This window comes from Fringilla coelebs (assembly GCF_963513975.1).
Source record: "Fringilla coelebs genome assembly, chromosome: 2".
Taxonomy (NCBI): domain Eukaryota; kingdom Metazoa; phylum Chordata; class Aves; order Passeriformes; family Fringillidae; genus Fringilla; species Fringilla coelebs.
In genome coordinates, this window is record NC_140029.1 from 86,830,216 (window position 1) to 86,854,003 (window position 23,788).

Genomic DNA, 23,788 nt, shown 5'->3' on the forward strand with positions numbered 1-23,788 from the left:
ATTGGGAAAACAGCTCCTGTGGTGGTTATACACACACAGGAATCCAACCCACCCCTTGCTGGCACCATGAGGGGTAGCTCATGCAGGAGTCCATTACTGCAGGAGGAGGTCACACACACAACCCCTTGCTACTCCTATGCCTCTGTGTACACAGCCTCTGGGTAAAAATGACACATAGTGTCACTTTTGACTCAATATCCATTGTAATTTCCATTCCACCTTCTTAACAACTCTTCTGCGTCCCCTAACATGTTCTTTATGAGATTTAAACAGTAATACCCGTGATGGTATTACAGACACTCATACCTGTCTGGCTACTTAGTGAGCCTTTGGAAGGAGGCGGCTATCTTCCAAGAGAATTTAGGGAAAAAAAACACTTTTCTACAAAACACATCTATTTAATATTTATCTCTCTGGGTCAAACACCCCCTTCTCTGCTTAGAGCAGCAGATGTCAAACATTCCAGTCATTTTTTTAATCCTTCACAAAATCGAGGGTTGTGGTGCTTCAGGCTGGGGCTTGGTGGTGTGCATGCTTCCATTTAGCTTGTGATCAGCTCGCTGCTTGAGCACTGAGAACTGCTGGCTTCCAGGGACACAAATCCACTCTGGATGTGCCTCCTGCTGTCTCTGGGCCAGCTGATGAGTGGATCTGTGGGCTGGGGAAAGATCTTAGCACAGGACAGCACCCAGGTACTGTGTGCCCTGTCACCGAGTCCTAGGGGGTGCAGAGCCCTACCAAGAGGCGCTCCCTTCCCCAGTGCCTCCTGCCCACCAGCAGCTGGTCACTGTGCTGGTAGTAGGGGCTGGAGATAAGACTGAGGCAGATCAATCACACACACCAAGCCTGCCAGTTTGTTTTTGTTGCTCCTACATTTATTTAATTCTGTTTCATTGGGAGTTAGACTGGATTGGGTGCTCAGGTTTCCAATCAGTGCCAAGCCCAGAACTTCAGAGGTGTTTACATGTCTGCTCTCACAAAACAGCTGCTGGAGTCACTAGGAGTCAGGACACCCTTTGCCATTGCGAGCCCCTGTGCTCTTATGAGGGATCTGACCGTCCCCCGGAACTGCTGTGGATCTGCTGTGAACAAACAAATGTCAGCTGGGATTGTTCAACAGGCACTGCCTGTACTTTTTGAGACCCATGGAAAGAAATGAAGGGCAGCTCAGTGACAGAGTGATTCACATTCTTGCTTCAGCTCCTGTTTGCTTGTTTGTCCAGGTGCATTTATGCATTTTTCCAACTGCTGGCACCAGCAGCTCTGACCTGAACAAAGCCCACGGAGGGGGAAGGGAGAGAGAGGAGTTATATCTGCCCATTACGTGTGTGTGCATGAGTGGGTAAAAGAAAGCCCCAGAACCTAGTTTGCTTGTTATAGGCAGTCTGTACTGAAGCAAAGGAAAATATTACTAGGCCTTACATGGTCAAGAGCTCAGTTTGGTAATGAAGAATAAGTTAGTGGTACCTTTTGACATGAAATTACCTTGATACTAAAATTGAAAAACTCCTTATTTTGAGAATGAATAATTTCAAGAACCAAATTCTCTTTTCAATTATGGTAAGATAGGGAAAAGTTCAGTAAAATCAGTGGACTAACATATATAAAATTAACATGTGGAAAGAGGGCCCCAAACCATATAGTGTGTGTTCCCATCACCTAGGGCTGGAGCACAGCCTTTTGGTAGCTAGGCAAGACCCTGTAGGACTTCAGCCATGCAGATTTTGACCTGCCTGACCAATGTTTAGCCCTCATTTCCTCCACTGGTGAGGGTGTGAGTAGGTTGGCCTTGAACTGTAGCACAGAACAATGCAATACAGCTGGGGTGGGTTGCAGCTGTTCAATTTTCTCTTTAAACTGAAATATCTGTAGGGCAGAGGCAAGGTGAGGACTCCAGCTCTGCTTGCTGCCTGTGCTTTCCTCCTCTGTGAAGGAGCAGTGATCTATGCAAATGTGCTGAATTTGTACAAAGCCTGGTCTCCATTTCAGGACTGAGACCTGCCTTGGGTGCTACAGGCTCAGAGAGCCTGAGGACACCATGACCACAAGGGTTGACAGTGAGCTCCAGCTGGGTGCACATGCCAAGGGGTCATGGGACAATCCAGCTGGAGGCAAAACAATGGGACTGGGGCTGCAACTGGCCCAGGGAGCAGGGGCAGTGCAGTGAACAGGAAACAGGCTGCTGGTTAGCAAAATAAAAGGCACATTTGTCTGAATGATGTTAGTCCATCCACAGGGGAGTAGGAGAGCAGTGAGGCTGGAGTCCAGAAGGACTTGGATTGGCTGGGGAACATCCCGGATAGTACAACCCTGTGCCTGCAGCACTATAAATGCAGGAAAGAGGAGGAGGGAAGGAAACCTTGGGGCTTCGTGTCTGCTTCCTGTGAGAATCAGCAACAAGAGCAGGTGTACTGGAGACTTTGGAAGGAGAGGAGCAGCACCCTACTGTCTCTCCTGACCAGCCCTCCCAAGGAAGCCACCCCTCTGGGGTTGTCCCATGAAAATGTGGACTCCCTTCCTCCTGAGCTGCCTGCTCTGCACCCTGGGGATAGTGGCACAACCGTAAGTGCCATTTAAAAATCTAGTGATTGATAGTTGTGAATGCTGAGGGAGGGGCCAAGATAGCCGGGAGAGAGTGTGGGAGCCTGTGAGTCAGCTCCTGGAAGGGCTGGACATGGAGTGGTGTGCAGAGTGAATGCAGGGCCCTCCTGAGGGTGGGAGTCTCTCTCATGGATATCACTGCAGTTCAAGAACTAGGGGAGCACTGGTGGTGGGAACAAGAATGAGGGAGTGCAGTGTGAGGTGGGAGGAAGGGAAAGGTGTAGGATAAAGTGAGGGGCAAATGAAAAGGGTTGCAAGGCAGGGGATGGATAAGCAGGAACCAATCTGCTGTCAGGGTAGTTGAGGAACCATGTCAAAGCAAGAAGAGCAAATTCTGTACTGTCACCTGAAAGTATTCATCTTGTATTTATCTGAAATGAACTCTATCCCTTCCATCCCCCTGTGCAAGGTTCTCGCTCTGGCAATCTGTCCCAATCTCTCCAGCAGAGCGGCCTCAGAGAGATGGCAAACTCTCCTGTTTCCTCAGGCCAGCCTTTTAGTGCCAAGAGTGGGCAAGAGGGCTCCCAGGATGTGATGATATCTTGTTTCCCCACTGCAGGAGGTACCTGATCATCATTCCAGCTGCCCTGCCCTACCCCTCATCCCAGAGGGCATGCTTGGACCTTCGTGGGGTTGAAAAGCCCATTCGTGTGGCCTTAACCCTCGTGCACCCCTCTGGCAACCTCAGCCTCTACCGCAAGGTCGTCCGCAGCGACGGGATCTTTGAGTGCGCCCGATTTCAGGTCAGAGTCATTCCTGGCAGGGACCCCTCGCTGGCAGCTCACATCATGCTCATTTGCCTCTCACCAAAGAAAGAGAGAATGAGGAAGACAGAAGATAAGAGGGTGTGGAAAGGGGTGAATGCAAAATCACGGGGAGGGTTTTTTTAGTGGCAGCCCGGTGGCTTTGCTCCTTGTGTTTGTCTGTCTGCATGGTACTCTTCCTGTGGGATATCCTGGTGGCACACTGAGGAGAGGCTGCCTGGCCAGGCAGCAAAGGTCTGAGGAGGGTGGATAGCTTAGAAGCACCCAAATGGCAGTCGTGCAGCTCGTTCTCTCCCCTGAGAAGGATGCAATGTTGTTTGTGAATCTGTGAGGCAGAAAGAGTCAGACCTCTCGTCTCAGACAGCTTCCCTCATGTCTGCTTCTTTCCAAGCTTTTCTTTCTGGGCTTGAAAGTGTACTGGAGGACTAGGAAAGACATGGGAGGGTGTACACACAAGCTCAGCATCCATCTTTCTTATTTGCCAAACTCATGATCCTTATTTTCTTAGTTTGCACTGATAATAAGACAGGATTTCTGCCCCTCACACTCTAGGAAACTGAATTCTCATCACCACAGACCTTTTCTTCATTTGAGTTAAGTCTTCATCTTGCTCCATGCAGATTCTAACAGTGGTTCCGTGAAGGAGTAAACAAAATTTCTGTGTCAGAACAGACTCTTTTTTCTCTTGCCCAAGATCCATCCCAGCTGTTAAGCCTTGTTCCCTGTGCTTCCACAGACACAGCCTTCAGCCACTGAGGGGACACCTTCTGCTGGCCTCCAGAGTAAGATGGCAAAGAGCCTGGCCTTGGGTGCAGCTGAAGCCAGAAGAGCACTGCTCTGATGCCTGCTAACCTCGTGGCTCTCCTGTTTTGTGTCCCAGGTGCCCCGTCCTGCAGGCAGCCAGGAGGTGGCCACTGTGCACCTGCACATCTCCAATGGCCACTACTTCAGTGCAAGTGAAGAGAAAAGAGTCCTGATCCGCAGGGCTGGAGCAGGCACCTTCATTCAAACAGAGAAGCCCATCTATAACCCAGGACAGACGGGTGAGCAATGCACAGAGCACCCTGACAGTGGCCCTGCCTTGACCCTCCCAGGCTTTGTTCCCAATCTCCTGACTGTGGAGCACTGAGCACTTTGTGCTATGTGGCCTCCATGGGACAGAGGGGAGAGCTGCAGGGAGGGATCCCATGTTTTGGCAGCAGGAGGGGCCTGGGAGGGGAAGCTGACACGCTGTAGGAGCAGAGCTGGCTCGGAAAAGGGAGCAGACCTGAACATGGTCTTCTTGGCCAGGGCCGGGTGGGACTGGTGTGCCTACACAGCAGACAAGGAAATGTAAGGGTAACCCTGGCTACAACCCCTAAATTGTGAAGCAGCTGTGCTGCTGCCACGTGCTTGGGGCTAGCAGAGGTGAGTGGGGCTGAGCAAAGGGTGAGAGGGGCTGCAGGGCAGGCGTGGGGCCGCCACTAGGGCTGGGTGAGGAGCTGTGGTTCTGGGATGAGACAAGTGCGGGGCAAGTCCATTCCCACATGCACTCTATCTGTAATGTGCTGTACTCCATTTTCTCCCTCCAGTGAAATTCAGGATTGTGACCCTGACTGAAGATTTTGTTCCCATTAACAGCAAGGTAAAGTCTGTCTAAGTGGAGGCAAGGAAGTCTCCAGGCTTATCAGACAAAGTTATGAACTGACATTACCAGACTTGAAGATCCATTCCCACAGCTCTGGAAAGCTCAGTGATTTGAGCAGTGTGTGGCACCTGAGGGTGACAGGGGAACCTGAAGCAAGCTGCAACATTTTAAGAGAAAATAATTAATGTGGGGAAGGATTCACAGGAAGTGATCATTTAAAAAAGGAGAGAAAACAGTACAACCAAATTGTACTGACTTGCTGCTGGCAGCAGCTCATTGTCCCCGTGTCAAGGCAGTGAGAAGTTGCCAGAGACTTACATATGTGGTGGCCAGAAAACTGCAAGGCTAGTGCCATCCTTCAGTAAGCAATTATATCTGCAGCCAGCAGCTATTGCTATTTCACTCCTCAGTCCTCAAGCAATTTAGGGAGAGCCAACAGGATTTCATGCCATGACAATTAAAATACTGAAGGGCACATATTAGGGGAGTTGGACCAAATCCTTCCAGACTAAAATACAGGGATAGATACTTCCAGCTTTTTTATTACTGACTTAATTTCCTCTTTCTTGGGCTATTGGTAAGGTCCTAGGATCAAACACTCTTTTCTTCTCCACAAAGGAAAAGCATATATCTTATATTAATAAGATAATGAAGTATAAACAATACATTTGCTTCCATGCCTACAATTGGTTCATGTACATATTTGACTGTAGATACTTGATGTCTATGTGTGAGTACAAACAAATTAACATTGTAACTGTTAATTATGCTGTGATGGAAATTCAAAGAGATTGTGTTTAGCCAAAGCTATTATAAAGGCTTGAGTGCACTGCAGCACTGAAGCTATAATATCTAGTTTGTAAAATAGATGAGTTGAAGTTAATATGGGTGCCTAATCTGCACTTCTTTTTTTATTTCATTGAAAACAGAGCTTCCTCTGATAACTTGCATGAAAGCTTAGAATGATGAATAATGTGAATTACATGTCAATAGCATGTTTACAGTCTGGTTACTCTCCTGAGCCCTGCTCCTGCCTCTTTATGTGTTGTGATCCCAGATTAGAGGCTCTTCACCAATACTTCCTCCTGGATGATAGATGCAGTGATATAAGGACAAACAGAGAATTAATGGGCCTAGAAGGGCTGAAGTGTGTCCTGCTTTGTCCCTCCCTGTTACTGTCAGCTGCAGCCAGCATTAATTCATAACTTCCAGCTTTACCTCCTATGCCAGGGATTTTAAAGGAAGACTTTCTGAGTATTCTTCCTATAGCTGATGCAGTTTTGCTAATTATTGAGATATATGTTACAAAACTGGGGCCATTTAACATTTGTGGATTTGGGATGATGGTATTTGAGAGTCTTCTTACTCTTACCCATTTTATTAGCTCAAATTCTAGCCTTTAGGGTTGTCAGGGGTCAAAAAGCAAATCTGAAGAATAGCATAGATTTTTACTATTTCTTACTATTTCAAAGCAGCTGTCCTGCTTTCAGTAGGACTAAGCTTCTTGTATCATAATATTTGTCATAGTACAGGGACTGGGTGGGTAAGAGAAATTTATATGCAGGTTGCTGTGTCATGCCAGTTTTTGACTGTCTGTTTGCTGTCTGTTTGCTTTGCAGTACTCCATGGTGGAAATCCAGGTGGGTGTTCCAGACTCCTCAGGTGTTATTAGGAAAGGTATTTCAGTATGGATAGTACCTAGGATGCTGTCTTACTGCTTCAAGTTGTTTTTCTTAGGCTCTGTGCATGCACGTTCTCTGTCCAAATGCTTCTTGTTAACAAGACTTGATGATACAAATGGTTTGACTTCATCCATTTCTACATTCAGGAATGTAGGCCAGGCTTTAGCTAATTTTTATAGTCCATCTTTACTGGACACTGGAGAGTCTAAATGTCAGAACCTTCCATACCTTCTTTTTCCATGGCTGTGCAGAGCAGAGTAAACCTGGGCGGGTCGGGTTCACCTCTGTTGGTACTCCAGCATCACCATCTGGGCTAAAACAAGCAGGAACCTGCGAAAGCCTCTGAAATGTCTGACATGCCTTTGAATCCAGTGTGCTCTGGATAGAAGATAGCCAGCATTGCTGATGACTGCCTCTTCTTTCCTTCCCTTGCACCGCAGGACCCGAACCAAAACCGCATTGGCCAGTGGCTGGATGTGAGACCAAAACAGGGCATTGCAGATCTCTCTTTCCAGTTAGCTGATGAACTCTCCCTGGGGACTTACACCATCAGTGCCCAATCCTTTAAGTCCAGCTCAGTGCAGTCCAGCACCTTTGAGGTGGAGGAACGTGGTAAGGAGAATGAGGAAAGGGATGGGAGAAGTTGCTAGTTTGTTGCTTGCCTGTCTGTATAACAATGTAAAGCCAGATGTTGTAAAATAGGATTTACTGCCTGAGAGCTATGCCTGAACACAAATTTATGCGCAGTATAGAAATGAACACAAGAGAGATTGTGCTGAAGATTCCTGGAGAAGGTACCTTCTAGCAGATTGAGAATTCTTGAGAATACGCGACAGACCTCTGCAAGACTGGGGGGGAAGGGATTCTTTCTTTGGTTTTCCTGTTTTTAATTAATGCTTGCTTTTACTTCATTAACACATTCCTTCATGGGAACATACTCTTCCCTTTTGTACTCCTGTGCCCAGGTAGTCTTCTGCCCTTGAGTAACTCTGAGGTTTTTATTCCAGTGTTGCAAAAGTTTGATGTTTTCTTTGAGGGACCAGCTCAGATTTATGCTTCAGATAAAACCTTCCCACTGCAAGTGTGTGGCAGGTAAGGAGAATGTTCAGGGGAAGGGAAAGATTCCATCAAAACTGTGTCTCTCCTTCCATATGTCTCCTATCTTTTCAATCCATCAAAGAGAGGAGGCTCAAGAAGGGTCAAACAGAGCCATTCCTTTAGAAGAATGCCAAATAGTTCAAGAGTTAAGCTAATGGGTTCTTCATTGGGGAAGAGGTACCTGAGCCACACAAGAGAGAGAACATCCAGCTATAGGAAGACTTGCCCTGGGCCACAGATACCCTCTGGAAGATGTGTCTGTCCAGCACTGAAAGATCTCATGTGGGAAAAACACTTACCAGATATGGGACAGATATGTGGAGGTAAAGGAGCAGGAGCTGGCATTTCTTTAGGAGTTAGTTTATGCCTTTCCTTCTCACTTACATGCTACTGAACTTACTACCTTAGAAGCAGTAGATAAATTTCTCTAGTTATGTTGTCATCAGCAAAAAGTGAGCAGATGAGGGTGGGAAGGAGGGCAGAACCTCTGACAGTGTAAACACAAAGTGAGGACAATGAGCTCAAAAGTACTCAAAATCTGGTAGCCTCATTTGTATTTGGGGCTGCATTATCTGGAGACTTTTGGTGTCTCTTTTGGTCTGACATAATTTCTCATTAATTGGGACAGTTACAATCAGGTCATATGAGTCTGTAGTAGTAAATAGTGCACACCACTCTACATCACTGGGATGGGTTACAGATGTCATCTTTTTACTGGTACTGCCAAGAGCATTGCTCCAAAGGACAAGCCAGAGAGGAATCGAAGCAAGAAAAGGCAGCAAAGCAGGCAGAGGCAATACCTAAATGTCTAAATCAGCAGGGCAGGTCTGATGATGGAACAAGAGCCCTGATCATGAGATAAGCCTAGAGTGAGGCAAGTCTCTGGCTCTATTACTGCAATTTGCTGTCTGCAGGGACACCCATTTCTGCTGCTTCACCCCCCCCCCCCCCCCCAAAGTAATATCTTCACTGAGTGGATAAATCAGGTCCACTCTCTGTGTCTGTCTGCAATTCCAGGACAGCAAGTGCCCAGAAGTGGGAGAACTCCAGAGAGTGTGGGTCTCCACCTATCTGTTTCTGCATCTATTCCTTTGTTCCTGCATCTGTTGGATGCCAGACCACTCTATTGCACTCCCAAAGTACTAAAGTGCTTTATTTGCACTCCCAAAGTACTAAAGTGCTTTATTTTAATTTGTCCCTGCCTGCTTGCCAGCTGCAGTAAGACTTCGTCACAAAAGGCACTGGTGTGGAGCGATGTGCTGGACACAGCAGGCAGTGCCTCTGCTCAGCAGCTCCTCTGGTCTTCTCCCTGCAGGTACAGTTTTGGGAAAGCAGTGCGAGGGACCGTGCACGTCACTCTGTGCCAGAAAGCAAGGAGATGGCCCCAGAATGCCAGCAAGGACATCTGCAGGGAATACAGCGGTCCCGTGAGTAAAACCCTGGAAGGTATATGGGCACTAAAGAAGCACCACAGAGGAGGCAGGGCCAAGGGCTGAGTGAACAGAATGAACTGCTCAGAGCAGTCTGACCTTGAATGAACTGAACTGCTCCAGTCTGACCTTGAACATTTCCAGGAATGAAGCATCCACCATCTCCCTGGGGAATATGTTCCAGTGTTTTATGAGTTCTGCATTATTACTTGTTGTAGTCAATAGTTATGACAGAATGACTAATCCCTTGTACTTCTGGCCCCTTCCCTTCTCCCCAGCCCCAAATAATACCTGTCAGTCTCTATTGCAGACGGCAAGCAATGGGTGTTTCACCCCTTCTGTCAGCACATCAATCTTCAATCTGACTCCCGGCGAGGAAGACAATAAACTTTATGCAGAAGCCTCTTTCCTGGAGATGGGCACAGGTACCCAGGGGCTCAGCAGGGAAAGTACAGGGGCAAGAGGAACCACTCTGGGGGTTTGAGGATTAGAGAGGGCACACATCCCCCTCTCCTCCTCCCTGCTGCTGGGATCACCATGGGACATGGAAAGCTACTCTGCCAGCAGCAGGAGGATGAGGAGTGGCTGGGAGCTGGATGGCTGGTGTGGATCCATGAGGCTACAAAGAGGCTTGCAGACAGCTTAAATAAAGAAGGAGCTGCCAACAGGAGCAGCCTCCAAACCTTGAAGAATGCTGGTGTTGGGAAGAAAGTTACAGACACTGCTGAGAGGGCTTGGGAATAACAAAGTGAGATTAAACTACAGTGCAGCAGTCATCTTTGGTACTGATCCTGCTTCCCTTGCACTCTGCATTCCAACAGGGGTGCAGATCAACACCTCCAGCCAAATCCTCATCTCCAGGACAGCGGCAAGGGCAGTATTTGAGACACCCAATGAATATTACATCCCTGGAGTACCGTACAGGGGGAAGGTGATTTTCTTCCCTTGTTTTTTTGTTCCCTGTCATTTGCCAAGGAGTAGGACATCTGGTAAATCTAGCTGACCCAAAGCATTTCCTGCTCCTCAGACAGAGTACTTTACCTTGCACTGTGTCTCATTGCTTGACAGTGTAGCTGCAGTTGCTGCATTTCAGGTTCCCTCTTGTGTTTGTACCTCCAGTGTCTGCTGAGAGAAATGAGTGGTGTCTCAGCAGGGATGCTGGGATGCAAGCATGTCTCAGCTGTAGGATAGGAGAGAAACTCCTCCTGTTCTAGCCACACACACCTTTTGGAGCAGACAGATTTGAACCACGTTCAGCTTCACATTAGAGATGAGGGAGTTGTGCAATTCTCCTGTCTTCTTGGGGCCAGACTGAAGTCTCTAGGTGACCTACACAGGAAGGTCTATGCTTGTCAGAGATGGGAAGGTTTTGGGTGTGACATTGGAAGAAATATCTGACTTTGGTTTTCCTGCCTCACCCTGTTGTCACCAGATTAAGGTTCAGGATCACTATGGAACTGGTATAAAGAACAGGAAAGTTTATCTTGTGATAAGGTTCATGAGGCGTCGGTTTATCAAAACGTACATCACAGATGACAGTGGAATAGCATCGTTCAACCTTGACACTACAGCCTGGAACAGCTCATCAGTCTCTCTGGAGGTAAACACCACCTCTGCATATGGGAAAGGGAGAGTCCCTGAGCTCTACCTGTGCTCCCCCTCTCCTGCCCTGCAGCCCCCTGCCAGCTCAGCCCTGGGCTCACCACACAGCTCTGCAGGGAGCCAGCTGGAAGGCACCAAGCCAACAGCCTTTCCCAAACCAAGCTGCTGACAGCCTAACAAAGCACTGAAGCATGAACTCCTCATTTCTGCGTGTCTCTGTGCCCTTTCAGGGGAGGTTCACACTGGAGGAGTTCATGCGCCCTCCTCGAAGACCAGACTTCACTTACACAAATGCTTACCATCACCTGCAGCCCTTCCATGTCACAACCAAGAGCTTCCTGGACATACACCCACCCATGGAAACACTGCCTTGTGGGCTGAAGCACAATGTCCAGGTGACCTTCACACTCAGCAGGGATGACCTGGGAGAAGACACCAGCCGTATAAGTTTTGCATATTATGTGAGTAAGGGTAGTAGACAACCTGGGGGAAAGGCTGCCCCGACAGGATCAGACCTCAGTGAAAAGCTGAGGATATAATTTAGATCATCCCTGGAGGGATGAAAGCTAAACCTTGTTCTCAGGGGACTGGGCAAATGCTACACCTGGTAGGGCTTGGCCTGGCCACACCATGATCTTGGTGCTGGGGCTCCAGTCACCTCCATGGATAGGAGGGGGATTCTGTCTTTGTAGCCCATCACCCCCTTAGCCTCTGCCAAGGCTGCAGCTGGAAGTTTCTTCTCCTTTTAAAACTGGTTGGGTATCCCTTTTTCACTCTGGTTATCAAACAGCTGCTCAGTGTATTTTGGTCTGTTCTGGAGGCCAGCCTACCAGAGGAGAAATGCTTTAGTTATCACTCACCAATCTGCAGTGAACCCACTACCCACCCATTGTCCTCACTGAACAGACTAGACCAGAGACTCCTGTGTCCCAGCTGCAAATTTCCTCAAGTCTGGGATTGGATTGAGCCCACAGTTGATTTTGGGTGCTTTATTTTCCTTTTGAGAGCAAGGTGCACAGAGGTAAGTGTGGATGCACTCTGGTGGAAAACAGCAGTCTGCTCATCCCATGTCTTTCTTCCTGCAGGTCACTGGCAAGTCTGGAATTGTTGTAAGGGGCCAGAGGAATATCCAGATTGGGAAACTGAACAGTAAGTCATGGCAGAGAAGTGGAAACAGTTGGTTTCTAGGTTGGACATGAGAATTGCCAGAGTTTCTCCCAAATTCCCTCAATCTATAGGTCTGGAGCAGTCAGCAAACAGGACAGAGGGAGGCTGAAGAAGCGGTTGTGTCAAATGTGGGAGAGGGCAAAAAGACAGAATGAAACAATGATGGGAAGAGAGATTGGGAGGATGTAGGGTCAGATGGAATGGAGGGAGAGGGCAGACAGTGCAGCAGCATGAATTGGTTTGGCATTTTGACATTATATAGCACAAAAAGAAGGGCAGAAGGAGGTGTCAGTGGGCCTATGGTAAAAATATTCTGCCTTTCCTTCTTCAGTGTTGAAGGGCTCGTTCTCCATCCCTTTGACCTTCACTGCCAACCTGTCCCCATCACCTTCCCTAGTGGTGTACGCCATCTTCCCCAATGGAGGGGTCACAGCTGACAGCATCCGTTTGGATGTTGCCTTGTGCTTCCAAAACCAGGTGAGACTCACTTCTGTGGCTGGGGGAGAGCTGATGAGCAGGAGTCAAGATGCCTGAGGGAAGGAGACCCTCAGATCCTTCCAAGAGAGAAGTGGGCAGAAGAGATGGAAGGGGTACCTGCAGCAAGCTTCAGCAGTGACTGCCGATAGCAGTGGCTGAGCAGGCGAGATTCCAGCTAGTCTTCCTCTTTCTGTCTGTGCCATCTGTTCGTCATCCTCCTCACACCTCTTTCTTTTTCACATTCCTTTCCTGGTGTGTTTCTCCAGGTCAAGGTAGGATTCCCAGGTGAAGAAGCCCAGGCAGGGTCAGCAGTGCAGCTCCAGCTGCAGGCAGCACCTGGCTCCCTGTGTGCAGTCCAGGCAGTGGATGAAAACATCTTCTCTGCCAGACCAGACCATGAGCTGACCAGCCAAATGGTGAGTGTCTGTGCAACCAGGCAAAACCTTGGGAGTGATGGATGAGCTGGGAGAGTCAGGCAGGGGCTGTGGCAAGGGGAGCTGGAGCCAATGAGTGAAGGTCTGTGTGTGAAGGAGAAAGCAGGGCCTGCCTAGGAAGAAGGACAGGAACTGATGTGCATGCTAGGGGAAGATGGAGTGAAGCATCTGGAGGTATCTGCTCCTTGCCCAATCCTTCCCTACCTGTGAGTTTGCCTAGGTCTATGGTTTGTTCCCTGCTGCCTACCTACGTGGATACCCTGCCCAAGTAGAAGAGCATTCAGATCGCTGTGCACAGCCTCAGTCCTTGTCATCTCTGCTACGAGGAAGGCCACAACATTCCTTTCAGCCTGACATCTTCAACCTCTTCCGGGTAATCACCTCATGATGTTTCCCAGAGCTGTTGCAATTATGAGCATCAGAGGTACTTTCTCCCCTAGCAGTCTGAGAGGGCTTTTCCTCCTCCAGACAGACCTTGCTGTCTCCCCCGACTGAACTGTGTTGTCTCAAAAGATGTAGGAACATCCATATTTCCCTCCACATGTGCTCAAAGCAAGGTGATGAAATCCTGGACCACCAAACTCCATTTTTTTAACTTGAATGGGAATAAGTAATGAGTTCCTGGGCTGTGTACTGTTTGTCTACAGTATTGGAGAAAAGAGAGACAGGGAGCAATCCCAAGCATTAGACCATGGGTTGTTGCCATGGCTTAGTTGTTAGCTGCTCCTTGCTACTATTTTGGGCAGGTCCCAGGCAGACCTCTTGGTGTCTTTGGGCCCATCTTCTTCATGCCTCCCTCAGCACTGTGTCTGCTTGGGCCAGTGCTGCTCTGGGCTGCCTGGGCACTGGGTTGTCTCCGTTGTTCCAGAGCAGCAGTCAGTCTTCCCCACTCACAGATGCTTTTCTGCCTCCCCTGTCCTCCCTCTTTCCCTAATAGAACATGGGACTGAAAGTCTTCTCAAACCTTGTAATCAAGAAGCCCTCTCAGTGCTCCCGTCGCATGGATAGGAAGCCAGTCATAGGTGAGCTGCACTTTGAGCCTACCTGGGACATGAGATCTTTGGGGTTTGTTGGTGGTGGATATTGTCTCTCTTAGGAGTACTGGGTGCTGATTCCACAGTCCTCCAGACTCAGAAGGAGTGACCCAGTTCCCATAAAAAAGGGCTCTGAAGAATGTCACTACCGGGATGTTCCCTGACACTAAAGGATGACACTCCCTTTCCTCACAGACAAACCCAAGCAGGGCCCAGGATCTGTTTCCCAGTGTCTATTCCCATTCCTCAGGCTGTACTGACACACAGCTTCTGTCCCCATTTGTAGCCACAGAGACACCCTCATGTTCTTCCTCTGTGTCTCAGTTTGCACTTGATAACTGTACTAAGCTGGCTCATGTGCCTTCCTGTATTTAAACCATTGCTTGCTGAGGAATGTGAGCTTTGTGCAGCAAGCAAACAGTTCTATTACTCACAGAATTATAGAAGTGTTGATTAAAATGGCTCTCTGGAGGTTCTCAGTCTCTAAAGCAAAATCTCTGGGTCAGGTCAGGAAAGGGCTTCATCTAACCAAATTTTGGAAACCTTACAATCAGCTCACTGCAGGCTGCTTCTCCTGCTATCACTCTCTTTTCCCTTCATTTCTAATCTCTCCCATGAAATCAATCCAGTCCCTTGTACTTTCCTCTGTCAGACTCTCCAATGTCTCTCTCACTGCTTGCTTTGCCTCCAGCCCCACTGTAAAACTGTCTGTGGTTGGTAGGATTCACCTCTCCCACTCTGGTGGGACTCCTTACTCTTTCCTTCAGGAGTGCCTTCTACAGAAGACCAAAGAATCAATGAGGAACAACCCCAATTTACATCTCACAGAAGATCTGACCGCTATTTCCCTGAAACTTGGATCTGGAATGTGTACTCTGTCGGGTAAGTGATTCCTGACTTTACAAGTGGACAGAAGGATGACCCTTTGCAGTAGAGACTTGGCTCCCTCGAGTTTGTGTAAAAGAGGTGCAAAGAGACCTTTGCATGCAAATTATGTGGCTCTTTACTGCATTTGTAGAATGTCAAACTAGTAGACTTTGAGGTGCAGAACTGAAGTGTACACAGATTTAAGGAACATGAGTACACTTCCAGACCAAACCACCACGAGTGGTGGTTTACAGACCTGGAATGCTTGGGCAGTGTCTTGCTCAGAAGAAGGACATAAAGCCTTTACTGATGGCATTTCAAGAGGGTTTATGGCTCTAAGGAAAAAATTGCTGAGAAATGCCTTGCTGTGAGCTGCTGGAGCAAAAGTCATTGGCCATACAGAAGAGGTTCATCCAAGCATGAGGACCTGTGTCACCTCCCTCAGCAGGGCCATGGGCACTCCTCATTGCACCTCCTTCCCTCTCCACTAGCAGATGAATCTCTTCATGCAAGTTCTCTCCTCCTCTCAGCTCCAACGGCAGCAGGAATGTCTCAGTCACAGCACCTGCTGCTGCTGCAGAGTGGAAAGTCAAGATGTTCTGCTTGGCTGGGAGGGGCTTTGGCCTTGCCCCAGCCATGAGCCTCAGAACAGTTCAGCCCTTCTTTGTGGATGTGACGCTGCCGCACTCCATCATCCGTGGAGAGACCTTCCTGATGAAAGCCACTGTCTTCAGCTACCTGCAGCAGTGCGTGCAGGTGTGTCACTGTGTGGGACAGGCCTACTCTGCCCTCCAGTTTTAGAGCTTGTGGTGCCAAGCCATCCACCTGAGTTGCCCAGTCACTCACCAGCATCTGTCATTCCCGCAGATCCATGTGGCCCTGGCTAAATCCTCAGACTTCCAGGTGGAGCCATGTCAGACTTGCAGGGACAAGGAGTGTCTGTGTGCAGAGGAGTCCAAGACCTTCATGTGGAATGTGACAGCACTCCAGCTGGGTATGGCAGCAAGAAGGGACTGGTGATGGGGAACCCTAAAACTGAAGTGAAAGAATGTGGGAGGTCCAGAGAAGCTGGCGTAGCCGGGTCTCCTCTGAATTCTGAACTCTGTCCTTAATGGTGCAAACACACAATCCATTATGTTTGCTTTCTTTCTCTATTCTTAGACAGACTCACCAGAGAGAGCAGGAACTCCTGAAGAGAAGGCTGTGGCACCAGCTGGGGAGGAGGAGGCTGTGTGGATGTGGGTGGGGGAATTTTGTATTGCTGGTCCTGTGCTTCATATGCAATGGGAAGGGCATGCTGGGGTCCAAGAGCTGCTGGACTCTCTGTTGTTCGAGTCATATTGCAGTGCAGCGAAGTCACTGCTGGTGAGATGTTACTGAGTTTTCTCATGCTCAGTGTCTGAACAAGCTGTCAGCACTGGCTGGCTCACCTTTAGTGGCCAAACCAAGGCCATGAAGCCCAACAACCCAAAGCGCCTCAGGCCACTGTTGGTTAAAGAAAGTTTACCCCATTTGGCCACAGGTATAAGAAAAGGACTCTGTTGAATTTATTTGCTAGGGACTCTGAACATCTCAGTGAGGACAGAGGTACTGGACCCCACATCACGGTGTGGGGGCAGGAAGCCCTTGCCAGCTGCCGTGAGGGGGAGGCACACACTGACCAAACACTTGCTGGTCCAGGTCAGTGCGAGAACAGCCTCATCTCTGTCTGTGGTATCCCTGGCCTAGGGGGAAGGCAGACTGGGGTGGGCTAAATAGTTTTATCACCTCAGATTTTGGCCAACAACAGTATACCAAAGCTATCGCTTAGTTCACTTTATTTCTCCCAGGACCTAGCCAAGCCTATTCTTGCAGTACTCTTTCTTGAGCTGCATTCCCATGTCTGTGTTCTCCCTGTACCTTTCCCTGCTTTTCATGCTGTACCTGAGCTTTTGTATGTGCTCACTGGCCAGAGAGCCCCGTCCCTTGGGCTGGCTCTTGATCCTTTGAGCAGTGAAGCAGGCAGACCTGCCAAAAAGGAGGAGGGTGGAGTCTCTGACCTCTGAATTCAGGCTTGAACTTTCTCTGAAATGTTGGTGTCATTTGGGAATTTTATGTGTATTTCTGTTTCTCCATGTCCCACGTGCATGTTTGTGCCCTGGCAGCCAGAGGGTGTGTTAGTGGAGAAGTCCTACAGCTCCCTTCTGTGCCCAAGAGGAGGTATGTGCCCGAGACGAGGTATGTGCACGGCCTCAGTGGGTTCTGCAGCCAGAAATAAATACACCTGAAAGTGTAGAACTAAACTGTGGGAGGTCTCATGACAGAAAGTTTTGAAATTATTTTTCACATAGGAAATTTCACTTCCTATCAGCCTAGAATGAATAAGAAATATTACTCCCACATGTGTTGTCCTACATGAATTTGCTGCTGAGTATAAGTGGCAAAATCCTGCTGTGTAGTCTCCTTCCCAGAGTGCAACCCTTGGATGTTCCTGGGGCTTGACAGTCACCAGTGAGAGGTGCTCCAGCCCTCCCACCCTGTCCCTACAGCATTGACATCTCGCCAGGATGTCCTCCCTTGAGTGATGTCCAGCTGTGATTCTTGTGAGCCTTCTGAAGTGCAGTGAATTGAGCTGAAGTGAAGCTTGGTGGGCCCTCAGCCCCACCAGCAGCTCTCATGTATGGCCTAACCTGAAAAGATTCCAGGGAATGCACTTGGTGCAGTGACCAGGAGAGTCGGTGTGAGCGGGATGTAGACAGTGTCCCACTTCGCTGGGCCAGTCTTGTCTCTCCAGTTAGGGGCTTTTGGCTTGGTTTTTCATGCAGCACCTTTTATCCTGCTGTTATCAGGAAACGTGGCTGAAGAACCCGTGTCCCTTCGCCTCCCTGACAATGTAGTCAAGGCATCAGCCAGGGCTTCCATTTCCATTACAGGTAAGTGACCTCTGCTGTGGGCTCACAGACTGCTGGTCTGTGTCAGAGCAAGGCTTAACTTGGTGTCAGAGGATCCACTTGACATGAAACTTCCCAGAAGAGAGGATGCTGTGTTTCTATTCCCTGTAAACACTAGGCTTTCAGATTTTTGGCTTTCAGGAAAGAGTAATCTGCACAGGAGAATAATCCTTCTTTTTCGAACTAGGACATTGGAGCAGAGACTTTGGACCTTGGCTATTTCTGTGCAGATACAAACAGTAATGCTCAAAGCCCTGCTATAGCAGAAGCTCCTGGAGAGAAGAAATCTTTCTCAGCATTATAAAGTTGCAAAGGAACACTTTGAAGAGGGTACTGGGAACGGCCTTACCTACCATCAAACACATCTATTTGTTTTGCAGGCCAGAACTGGTGCCAGGCCAGGCCTGGCATAAGTAGCCATGAATACTGTGCAACAGAACCCCAACAGAGGAAAAACACAAGGCTTTTCTTGTGGCTGGAGGATGTATGGACACCTTCATGCCATCTGACTAGCACCCCTGCTGGCTGCCTCACATTTTGATGCTTGACATATGGCCAGGTAGAACAGGGCTGGCTAAAGACCTGGCATTTCAGCCTTTCCCTGAGTGCTGTTACATTTACTTGTCTATATGACACAGACTGAGCAGGTGCAGCTCTGCTGACAGCCTTTTACAAACAGTATTTGTTATAGCTGGAGCTCTTCATAATGCAAAAGCTGATAAGGGGAACTTATCTCCAGGGACTCCATAGAGTTGTCATGATGCCAAGCTGAAAAGAGGCAAAACAGTCACCACTCTCCATCTTGCACTCAGATGTTTACTCCTCTTTCCTTTCTCCAGTGCTTTTCTCCTGCAGAGATAAAGCACTGTTAACCCCTGCCTCGCTGAAAAGGCACCACAAACAATATTTACACTTTCTTTGTTTTTTACACGCTTGGATAGGTGACCTCATGGGGGTGGCACTGCAGAACCTGGACCACCTGGTGCAGCTGCCCCATGGCTGTGGGGAGCAGAACATGGTGCTGTTTGCCCCTGTTGTCTATGTGCTGCAGTACCTGGAGAAGACGAGGCAGCTGAGCCCTGAGATCAAGGACAGGGCAACGGGATTCCTGCGCAATGGTGAGTGCAGCAGAGCCACCCTGCCCCTCTGCCTCCTCCTGTGTCCATGACACCAGAAACTCTTGCCCTTGCACCCACTCTGTCAGCACTGTCCCCTCTGTGTTACTGTGCCATATTCATCACTGTTCCCATCTCCCCAGCGTATCAGACACAACTTCTGTACAAGCACAGAGATGGCTCCTACAGCTTCTTTGGGCAGAAGGATGGAGAAGGAAACACTTGGTAAGCACTGCAAACATCCCTCACTTCTGTTTTTTCCCGTCTGGGTCAGAGAACCTCATGGATCTGAGAAAGCTGACAAAATGTTCGTTCTTTGGGATGGAGACAGAAGGAACTCTCTGACAGGGAGAGTCTGAGGCACTTGAGCCACCAGAAAAAGCAGTCAGGCAGGGCAGCAGAGTTTCTGGGAAAGTGGAACAGCAAAGATGTGGTCCCAGGGAATGAAAGGTCTTTTTTTTTTGTCTCTGTGCCCCTGCTGTTGGCCCATAGACACATCAGGTCATGCTACTGGTGACCTGGCAGCCAAGAGGGGTACGCAAGTCTGGAAAAAAATCAGGTGAGAGCGATAAAAAATCCTCTCCTCAGTGAGTGGAGAGGAGCTGCCTTGGCACAACTTACGCCCATAGTGCTTGGCTAAGATGAATGGAGAAAGGAAGGGAGGAAGAAGGGGAATTCCAGATTGTCTCTGTAATTTGGAGGAGATGAAGTGGAACAGGTAAAAGTAGAAGGAGTGGGAAGGTTTTCACCTGTGAAATTACTGGCTAAAGCACTAAGTAGTATGTAAGTAATATATCTGTGGAGACAGAGGCAGGGAGAGGAGTCACTGGCGTGGGTCCTGTGGACCATTTCCACTTTTAGATTGACTTTCTTTATGAAAATTCTCCTTTTTGCACCCCCACTATGTCATTAGTTCAGGGACAGGCACCAGGAGACCTCTGACTGTCTCTTTGCCTTTTTTTTTTTTTGTTTGCCTTTTTTTCTTACAACTCATTCTCTTCCTAGGTTGACAGCTTTTGTACTCAAGAATTTTGGCCAAGCCAGAAAATACATCTACATAGATGACAAGAACATCCAGGATGCCCTACGCTGGCTAGAGCAAAACCAGCTCCCCAGTGGCTGCTTTGCCACCAAAGGGAACTTTTTTCACTCCTCCCTAAAGGTAATGGTGGGCCAGGGCAAGTAGCACTGCTGGGGAATGACTGGGGAGATTTTTGACAGCAGAAGATTGTGGGATCCCAAAGGAATTGCAGAAAGTAATTCTGCAACCTGTGCAAGCCCTGAAGAGGGAAAACATGAGAGGAATGCTTTTCCTTCCGAGGAGCAGGCCCTCCTGACATGCTGTAAGAGTGAAAGGTGTGTTCCCCTCACAGGGCAGCATGGATGATGAAGTCTCTCTGGGGGCCTATGTCGCTGCAGCACTGCTGGAGATGGGTCTGCCCCTGCAGGTGAGCACGCTCAGCTCCCTCCTGCTCTCTTCTGCTCCCTCCTGCTCCCTCCTGCTCTCCTGGGCACCACCAGGGGCTATGCCAGCTTGTGATTCTGGTCTTCTCCAGGCCATGAACCGGGAGGGAACTTCTGGGAATGAGTCAATGTTTGGTGAAATGATGAAGTCATTCCTCAGAAGTGCCAGTGTTGTGAAACAGCCCTGATGCAGTAGTTCTTGGTGGCAATGGCTCCCAGTGCACACCAGGGCTGCACTGCCTGTTTTCTGAAGACAGTCTGTAAATTAATGGGTTTCTCTGGAGCTACGCTGGGAAGATGGAGTGTGGCTCCCTGGAATGAGCTCCCCAGCCCCCTGTTTCAGCCCTGTCAGAGTTTGGCACGTGTCTCCTCCCAACACAGGGCAAGCTGATGCAGACGACTCTCCGCTGCCTGCAGAAGGTGGTTCACAACATCACCAACATCTACACAGAAGCCTTGCTGGCCTATGCCTTTGCCCTGGCTGGGGACTATGAGACAACCCAGGAGCTGCTGTACAAACTGGAGGAACAGGCCATCAAATCAGGTGCTGCCTGCTGGGATTCTGGACCAATGTGTGCCCAGCTATACCAGTTGAAAATGATATATGTATTTATAGATACTCCTTGTATTTGTGCAGTAACTGCATTGTGTGACTGAAAATACAGTAAGGTATTTCACTAACTGTGAGAATGACTTAGAAATAGTTTCCTCAGACTGCAGGATTTCAAGATCCCTTTGAGGGAGGAGGTGGGAGTCTGTCAGCTAAAACAAGGTGAAGCCTTGGAGAATAAATTCAAGAAAGCAGTTCTGGCCTGAGTATAGGGAATGTACAAAGGAGCCCTGAAAGCACTGTGGGGTTTGTTTTCTCTGAAACTAAATTATGTCCTCCCTAAAAACCCTTCATAATCCTTTTCCTTCTGCAGGAGGACAAATCCACTGGAGCCCCAAGCCAAGCTCTCCAGCCTCCACAGACTTCTGGCCTGGCACCCAGTCAGTGGACACAGAGCTGACAGCCTACGTGCTGCTGGCCTACCTGTCCAAGCCGCGGGTGCACGCCGGTGACATGACAACTGCGGCTGGCATCGCGGCCTGGCTGACGCGCCAGCAAAATGCCCACGGGGGTTTTGCCTCCACCCAGGTAACCAGCAGCTCCAGTGGATCCTTTTGTAGCCTGGGCTGGCAGCACAATTCCTCTTGAGGAGCTCTGTTCCCAGCCAGTTCCATTATGGCCGATGCTTTAAAGGAGGCTGTCTTTCCCTCTCCAGGACACAGCTGTTGCCTTGCAAGCCTTGGCGAAATACGCGGCGAGGGCGTTCAGCACAGCGGGCCAGGCCGTGGTGAGGGTGCGGTCCCAGAGGGCCCTCGGGAAGGCGTTCCAGGTGAGCCGGCAGAGGCGGCTGCTGGTGCAGCGGGCAGCGCTGGTGGAGATCCCGGGGCAGCTCCTGCTGCAGGCCCACGGCAGCGGCTGCGTCCTCGCTCAGGTGAGCAGGCAGGATGAGCCTGGAGAGAGGAGGATCTGCCTCTTTTCTCCTGCACGAGACCATGCCCGGCCTGTGCTTTCTGCTCCTGGCCCTTATCCCGCAGACAGTGCTGAGGTACCACGAGCTTTCCCCACGGCCTCCCGTGACCTTCACGCTGCGTGTCAGCGCAGAGCTGAACAACTGCAGCCAGGCCAACCCGCGCCTCCTCACCGTCCGCCTCCTCGCCAGGTGACTCCAAGGGCTGCTTCCTCCTCCAGCAGGATGCAGTGAGCTTGGGGACAGCAGCCAGGAAGGTCTCAGGGCTCTGATGGAGAGACCCGGCCCTTGGGGTGGACAGGACAGAGGGAGAATGGGACAAGTGGAAGGCTTGGAGGGGGAAGGTGCTGGTGACTGCTGTGAGAGGGAGCAGTGGCTGCCATGCCCCCAGTCCCAGATGGGACACCTGGCTCGGGACAGGGTGGTGGAGGGAAGAGGGGCTGGGAGGGCACTGTCCTCACAGAGTCAGACCCTCTGTCCTGCTTCTCCTTCTCCTACAGCTACATCGGGAGCAGAGTCACATCCAACATGGTGATCATAGAGGTCTCCCTGCTATCTGGATTCATCATGACTTCCAGATCCAGAATGTTGGTAAGAACTTTGGAATAAGAAAACCTAGCTGTGGTAAATGGATCCTGCCTGCTTACTCCTGTTGAGAATTGTTAATTTCAGGCCAGGTGGTCGCTAAATTTGCAGGGGAATTTGCTGTTGCAATTGCACCAAAACTTCTTGTTTTCCTACAGCCCCCACAAGGGAGATCAGAGGTGGTTCAGCTTCTCCCACTGGCAGTATTTGGACTTGGGCCAGGAACAAAGCGTACTGCTGGGTGTGCTGACACCAAGATTTGTTTGTCAGAGAGTCTAAGACAGGATTTCTCAGAGATACTCTAGCTCTAGCTAGAAAGATTATTTTGTTTTCCAGGTAAATCATAAATTAAATCACAGCCCCCATGCAGGTCTTTAAAAGCAGTTGAACTCTCAGTGTTCACTGGTGCCTGCACCCATTTGCTCATCAACCTATCAGTCATATGTACCACCCACACAGCCTTTGGTCCCCAGAGGGGGAGATTCCTCTGCCCTGGGCAGGGTCAGTGTGGGTCACACATGAGAGGCTCACAAGGGAAGTCCAAGAGAGACTAGCAAAGATATAACCACTGAAAAATGCACAGTTCTACACAGAGTCCAGCTCTATACCTTCCCTCCATAAAACACTGGCTCCCTCAGGTCAGGAATCCCTAAGGAAAATGCTCACAAATTTCATTCTATTATTGTTTCCTATCCTAGCTGGAGAACAGAACCATTGTTAAGAAAATAGAAGTGAAAGCTAATGGGGTCTACATTTATCTGGAGAAGGTAAGTGAGAACAAAAGCATTTGGTGAGAGCAAAAGGTCAGAGGACAAGGAGCTGTATGAGAAGCCTGAGGCTGGTCTAGGTAAGAAAAGAGCACTGGTACAGTTGGGGGCAGAGGAAGTTTGCTTAATTTCATTGTCATAGGATTAGAATATTCCTACACAATATTGTGTAAATTCCTAGCACAATATTGTGTGCTATTCCTCACACAATACTCCATTTTAAAATCCAGTATCTCTAATGGATTGGAGAAATGTACTGCAGGCAAACATTCAAATCAGGGAAGATGAAGATGCTGTCACTTCTTTCTCCCCTTCCTTGCTAATTTCCTTCCATCTCCACTAGCTCAATGATGAATCTCAGACTTTCACTCTGCAACTGGAACAAGTAATTCAGGTGAAGAACCTGAAACCAGCCAGCATCAAAATCTATGATTACTACCAGCCAGGTGGGTTGCAGATTTCCTGCTATTTAGGGGTGGGCAGCTGGGTTCCTGATTCTCAAGCTGGGAAGAGACATGCAGCCTTCTCTGTGTGCATCCGTGTGTAATGACATTCCTCCTTTCCTTCTGCAGAGGAGCGAGCCTTGGCTGAATACAGTGCTGTCTGTAGCTGAGGTAGGCAGCAGGT

The 23,788-nt window shown here is 49.2% G+C and overlaps 1 protein-coding gene across 1 annotated transcript; it reads left to right on the top strand.

The window, feature by feature from the left end:
* Positions 1–2,503: 2,503 nt before the first annotated feature.
* On the top strand, positions 2,504–23,774 carry LOC311166242 (alpha-2-macroglobulin-like protein 1; the record flags this gene model as incomplete). Its single annotated transcript, XM_084226108.1, has 35 exons — positions 2,504–2,562; positions 3,161–3,344; positions 4,246–4,408; positions 4,937–4,989; positions 6,612–6,632; positions 7,115–7,286; positions 7,682–7,766; positions 9,088–9,199; positions 9,513–9,627; positions 10,024–10,133; positions 10,635–10,802; positions 11,035–11,265; positions 11,890–11,953; positions 12,303–12,448; positions 12,715–12,864; positions 13,103–13,255; positions 13,820–13,904; positions 14,684–14,798; positions 15,314–15,539; positions 15,651–15,777; positions 16,342–16,463; positions 16,928–16,982; positions 17,612–17,695; positions 18,655–18,831; positions 18,972–19,053; positions 19,834–19,990; positions 20,202–20,276; positions 20,674–20,836; positions 21,216–21,430; positions 21,558–21,773; positions 21,877–22,001; positions 22,310–22,400; positions 23,093–23,161; positions 23,505–23,607; positions 23,734–23,774. 35 exons carry the CDS (start codon positions 2,504–2,506, stop codon positions 23,772–23,774), a joined length of 4,314 nt encoding a protein of 1,437 aa, XP_084082234.1.
* Between the last annotated feature and the right edge of the window lie 14 nt (positions 23,775–23,788).